Source organism: Telopea speciosissima, chromosome 7 (assembly GCF_018873765.1).
Source record: "Telopea speciosissima isolate NSW1024214 ecotype Mountain lineage chromosome 7, Tspe_v1, whole genome shotgun sequence".
NCBI classification, from domain to species: domain Eukaryota; kingdom Viridiplantae; phylum Streptophyta; class Magnoliopsida; order Proteales; family Proteaceae; genus Telopea; species Telopea speciosissima.
In genome coordinates, this window is record NC_057922.1 from 48,652,528 (window position 1) to 48,659,038 (window position 6,511).

A 6,511-nucleotide genomic window follows, 5' to 3' on the forward strand; every position below is an offset into this window, starting at 1 on the left:
CTGTCTCAGGAATCGAACGGATGCAGGGGCGAACCCAAGAAGCACATCCGACCATGGATCCGCTCCCTTTTATGATTGCCTCAGGTATTGAACAGATCAACGATCAGATCTGACTGAGATGTTTTGCTCGTGGGTCCACTCGCTCGATTTTCACCTTTTGGCCTGAACGGAGTCAAGGGCAGATTCACCTCTACTGAGACCGCCCGTGAGTCCGCTCATGCTGTCTTGGTTGAAATCTGATTTTAACCTTATGGGCCCAGTGTAGGACCCTTTTATACATGATTTAATGATTATTTTTGTATTCCTAGGCTACCCAACTCGATGGAGAGCAAGAAGCCCAGGTGAGATTCATGTCAACCACACACGGAGGCGTCCGTGTTAGGTGAGTGGGTTCTGGGTGATTTGTTGGGCTTGAATATATATTTAATATGAAATTTTAAGAATGCTAGTATATATTTATAAGCATTGTGCGCATTGCATTATTATCCAAACATGATTTGTTATGAATGTGATAGTATGCTCACATTGTATCGGGCTACAGTGCCGGATGTGCTGGTACCGGAACCCCAATTTATTTAAAACATGAAAACTGTTGTATGTCATTCTGATATGTATGTGTCGTGCCGTGCTGGTACCCGGATACTAGATGGAATGGGACGTTGATGCACCCGAAATACCTCTCGGGACGATAGGACCTGCATATAGTATATCTACGGCTAGGATGTTTGTTCCCTTATGCTACGACTTTTGCCAACAGGGGTTTATGTGTTGGATAGTCTGAGCACCTGTGGTCTGTGGAGGTAGGAGAGGCCAGGGCAGGGGTAGTGATGGCTATCGGGGTTTGCCACTGGGTGGTCATGATGGCTTCTACCGGCGTAGGTTCCCTCGTGATAATTGAGGTTTCACTGGGGCGATAGGATAAGTGACCCTCAGTGTTTCCCGAGTTATCACAGTAGCATGTACTTGACCGATAGAATTGTGTGTTAGGTGGAAAATGAATCTAACATTAGCATGCATCATTCTGATTGATATTGATTGTATGGTGAATGTGCATTCCCCTTTGCTCCCTCACTAGCTAGTATAGCTAACCCCATTGCGTAACCCCTTTTTAGTTGATTATGCAGGAGGTATTACTTGGATGAGCACCGTTGGATGCGAATCAAGTGGGACCAGCGGCTGTGACTTGGATGTAGATGTATACCCAAGACTGGAGCCCTTGTGGCGATTATTTATTATTTAATTTCCTATCTTCATTCCACAATCATGTATAAACTGTATGTTTATTATAGGGAGAGTAATGAATGGTTACTTATGTTAGAATTGTAATATGTGTTATCATTAGAAAACCGATGCTCGATAATTTCACATGATTTAATTTAATTTCGCTTCCGCTAACTCTGTATCTGGAACAGTTTGTTCCTTTTTGTACGTTCCTTTCTGTTATCAAGATGTGATAGCAAGGTGGATTGTGGCTCGGAACACTGTATCTACGATCCTTATAGGTGTTGGGATGATGTGTAATTGTCCTAGTCATACCTCTATGTGGCAATATTTATTACATCGAGATAGGGGCGTGACAATCAGTCTCTCCACGAAGCAGGGTAACGTTGGATACATTTGCCCCTCCCAGATCATGCAATAGTTGGAGCCTCGTGCATTGAGACGTTCTTTCTTTTTAATGAATCTTTCCAAAGTAACTGAATTAACAAAAATATATATGGGGACAAAATTATAATTACACCTAAATCATAATTAATTAAATATGCCTTAGAAAGAACAAAAATATAATGAATGCTTTTGGTGGAGTTTTTTTTTTTTTTTTTTTTTTTCATTGAAAGTGTAATCATACAAACCACACATCAGTCCCAAAAGGTTTTGGGTGGAGTTACTGCAATGGAATTCACATTTCTTCCTCTTTCCTTCCTCCAAAGGCAATTATATTGATATTGCTTTTGTAGATTAGAATAGGCCCCATTATAAAGTGCTACACCCTTTCTTTACTTCTACAAAGTGGGAATTTTCAATCTGCCAACCATATGCCTCAAAGATATATTATCTGAGATATGCTTTTATTGCTTTTTGGCACCCATCCCCATACAGGGGAATGACTCTTAATAGAAGACTCTGGAGTCCACATGGGATCCACACGTATAGATGATAAAGAATGCATCCACGGGAAGTAAAGAGTGAAGTAGCAGAGCCATATTCCTAAATCCTTGTGTTTGTTTTCTAAACCTTTGGATGTCGATTATCTTGGCTATCTGCTCCCTGTAAAATTATAGAAATGCTCTTGTAACGTTATCTATGTCTGCAAATGATAGAATTGCACTCTCAATCATTGTGGGACCACTATGTACACTGCCAAATCCCTGTAATGGTGTCACTGTCACTGTGAACACTCTGATAATTGTTGGGGATGCTAGAAACACTGTCCAATCACTGACTGTACTACCAAAAGTTTGCCAACTCATCCAGAATGTTGTTTGTATTGATCTGATCACTAATTACTGCAATTGCCCTAGATTGCCACTGTATACTCCATATAACATTGTAATCTCTGTCACATCACTATAGGTGTTCGCAGGTGTCCTATTACACTAGTACAATAGTGTACATACAAATACACTCAATGCCATCTATACTGCTCCTCTGATGGCTGTGCTCCAACAAGAGATTTACGTGGTTCGGCAAAACCGCTTATGTCCATGGAGTGAGATCTCACTTTTACGATTTGACACCCAAACCCAAGCCTCCATGTAGAGTCTTCTTTCATCTCCCATTAACTCAACATCTTTGCATTGGTTCCTCGCTTCGTTGTTGTACACATGGTGTTTCCCATCGGACACACATCTTGGAATTTTTCCCCTCCTGTCCGGTCAGGTTCGTAGATTCCTCTCATAGGGAAGGCGGAAATGACGACCTCATCCCACCCGGGTAGTGTGTTCGGGCGGGGGTGAGGTCGTCATTTCCGGCCCCCTATGAGAGGAACCTACAAACCTAACCGGGCAGGGAACCTGAGAGGAGTTAGATTCCACATCTTTGCTCCTCACTTAATTCAACACTACTTTCTTTTGTAGACACATCTATTTTTTTATAAGACTCGATCATTCTCTTTGTACTTTAATGTTTTCTCTATCTTTTTTTTTGTTCTTTTTTTTTTGGGTGCATATAGAATTCTCACATCATGTTCATGTCCTGTTGGCTTCTTAAATAGACATTTAATTGATTCCTGGTAAACCACTTTCAATGCAATGCATATACAAATATTTATTCATTACATATCACACTATCAACCAGAATAAAAACAAGCAATAAGGTGCAACAAGACCAACTTAATGTGACCTGGTTGTCTGTTATTCGTATGACTATATATAATGATGATATTAAAGGTAAAATAGGGCACTATGATAAATCATTAGCCTCAGCTCCTAGAAGATGATCGAGCTCTTATATACTCCAGAGGATCTGAGCATCTATGGCGCTAAGGTGTTGGTCATCAAGTCGCTTCCATGTTCTGATAGACTTCACCCCTCCCCAACCCCCATCATCTGTTTTTTCTAGAGTTGCTAACACTATCCTTGCTCTTCTTGCCCAACCAGCCTTCCCGTATGCATGGTATCCAAATCCTCCACCATAACAAAGTTGTATACCTCTTAGCTCTCCACAGAAATCATTGATGTGATCATGGCCTGTGAATACTGCCTTCACATCCCCTGATTCTACCATGGTTGCAAAGAATCCTGAGTTTACTGAAGCTGAGCTAATTCCGTCCTGTTTCACACCCGTGAAGTTTGCTGCAGAGTCGAAACTTGCATATTCTGGCAATGGATATGGAAGTATGCAAGCCCCGGTGCAGGTTTTTTCTGGGCCTCTGGTTTGCTCATATATGTTTTCTGGAGCTGAGAAGAAGTTCTCTGGAACCAAAGCTGCTGGGAAGGTTTGATCCATCCATAGCCAAGGATTTTTGAGGGAACCGTGGAGTAGTCTCCACTGTCTAGAAAGTAGAGATTGAGGACCGACTTGTTCTGCATAGTGGAACCCTCCTCATCAACACCAAAAACCTCGAGGTTGTAGTTCCCAAAGCCGTCAACAACATCATGCGCAGGAGGAGGGTTGAGTCGGGATAAGGTGCCCTCCATCCCAACAATGTGTTTCATCACACCTTCCCTCGACAGCTTGGATTGCTGGTCGTGATTCCCTAGCACAGCTGCCCATGGGATTTTGGACGAGATGGCGGGCGCAAAAGCGGCATCCAAAGATTTTGCTGCATCCGTCGCGTCCACGGCGTAGATGTTGTCCCCAGTGAAGACGATTAAATCGGGGTTCTCGGCTCGGATCATGCGCTCAATGAAGGCGGTGGTGTTGAGGTCTGAACAACCGGAGAACTGCTCGGGAAGTACGTTCTCGCAAGGGGTGGCCTTCCCAGCGGCATAGTGCATGTCGGCAACCTGTAGGATCTTGAACTCTCCGTTCCGGCTGAAACCCAGAGACGAAGCAGATGTTGTTGATGATGGTGGAAGAGAATTCGATTTCCCATTTACCTTTGCAATGGCAGGGGCAATGGTAGAAACAAAGTAGAGGCAGACGAAGAAGAAGAAGAAGAAGAAAGAACGGGAAATTAAAGAAGATTTCGACACGAAAAACATTTAAGAGAGAAAACCACTAACTTTCTCTCCTTTAGTGTTGTCTTCTTTACAGTTTTTACAGTAGGAGGAGTTGAAGACACTAATAGAACAGAGAATGATGAGGTTCTTTATTGGCCAAGTACTTAAATAGAGAGCAGATTGCTCGGCTACTGCTCTAGTCAAGAGACTCTGGACTCTTAACTTGTTTGAGATACAACCCCAAGGTCAAGTCAAGTCAAGTCAATATGTGTATAGATTTCACATTATAAAAACAATACCTAAAGTTATTAATGTCGGTGAGAAAGACTTAGGAAGACCCGACAACTTTTTCACCTTTGTGAATTTTGTTGACTTCAACATAGAGAGAGAGAAAAAAATACAACCATGGTTTTAGTGCACGGTATCCGAATGGGTATCGACGATACACAAAATCGATACGATATTGATACAATATCATCTTGAATTGGACAAAATTACCCTTAAAATTCTTTTAAAAATGATTTTTTTGATCATTTTACCCTTTGTCCATATCGTGCTATCGATACGGTATTGATATGGTATCGGTATCGATGACTTGCAAAATCGATATATATTATTTGATACGAACAATATGATACCGATACCTAGAACCATGAATACAACGAATACCATGGAATTTCGTAGAGTTAACAGAATAATAATTCTGGCCATTGTTAACAAAAACATTTTTTAAACGCGTTTAAAATATGATTGTCGTTTGTGATCGTTTAAAATGCATTTTGTCATATGATTGGCAGCAATACGGAGAAAGCGTCTCCAGTACTAAGTTTCACGTTGATGGGGCCTCGCACGATTTTTACGTGTGAAGCTTTGAACAAGTCATTTGCAAGGAAGGAGATGAGCCACCTTGACCTTGAGGGTACCCATAGTGGAAAACTACGATGGATGACAAGAGAAATTATACTCCAGGAATTGTCCATGAAATCTAGTTACGTACCCTTACCAAGGGAATACTCAGCGAATCATGCACGAAAGATTTTAATTTTTCTCAATCCGTGTGGGGTGGTTCACACACATGAAGAACATAGTTGGATTAGGTTTTTTAACTGTACTCGTCTTTCAAAAAACTTGGTGGTTCGGTCTTGTCAAACCCAGTTAAGGCAAGTCATGTTTTCTTATTTTGAGAAATTTACGTTTATCATCCCTATATTTTCAAACAATTATATCTATCATCTCTTGAGTTTCATCTATTTCATAAATCTTTCTTATATTTTGAAATATTCTTATAAACGTACCCATATCTGTTGCGTGTGAAAACCTCCGGTGCTTGGTTCGCCCGTGGATGAACCTGCAAAAACCAAGCAATGAGCACAAGAGGGCCGGTGTGGCTCCGACCTAGGACTCTCCGATGCTCAAGTCAGGTCTCCAACGCGACAGCGTAACTGCGTAATAAAAAGCCAGATGAGGAATAGTGCTCCATACCTGGGTATTTATAGAGTAAGGAGGAGATGAGACGGTTGGAAGAGTCCTAGTATGGTAGGAGTCCTTCTTTCGGAAGGTTCTCTCGCGTAGAGCAGAGTGGAGAGTTATTTTCGGGGTCGGACTCTTATTAAGGTAAGAGTCCATGTAGAGTGCGATTCCGTGATGCGCTAGGATCGTGGCTCGGTCCTTATCCCGTGCTTCTCGGGATGTGCTGACGTGGCTCGGAGATCCCCGGTGGGGTGCTATGGGAGCTTCAATGGAGGAGGGCTCGGCCTACGAGGTCGGCCCATGGGGTCGGCAATGGAGGTCGGCCCGAGAGGTTGGTCTCGGCCATGAGCTCGGCTAGGAGTCTATGGCTGACCCGTACAATCTCGGCCTCAGCCACCGGCTAGCTCGCTCCACTCAGGCTTTGTCAGGTGACTTAT

At 42.5% G+C, this 6,511-nt stretch overlaps 1 protein-coding gene across 1 annotated transcript; it reads right to left on the reverse strand.

Moving 5' to 3' along the window:
• Window positions 1-3,445: 3,445 nt before the first annotated feature.
• LOC122666980 (probable inactive purple acid phosphatase 29) lies at window positions 3,446-4,579 on the reverse strand. Its single transcript, XM_043863119.1, is given in 2 exon segments — window positions 3,446-3,830; window positions 3,833-4,579. Coding segments are annotated over 2 exon segments (990 nt in total). The 5' UTR covers window positions 4,440-4,579; the 3' UTR covers window positions 3,446-3,447.
• Window positions 4,580-6,511: the final 1,932 nt, after the last annotated feature.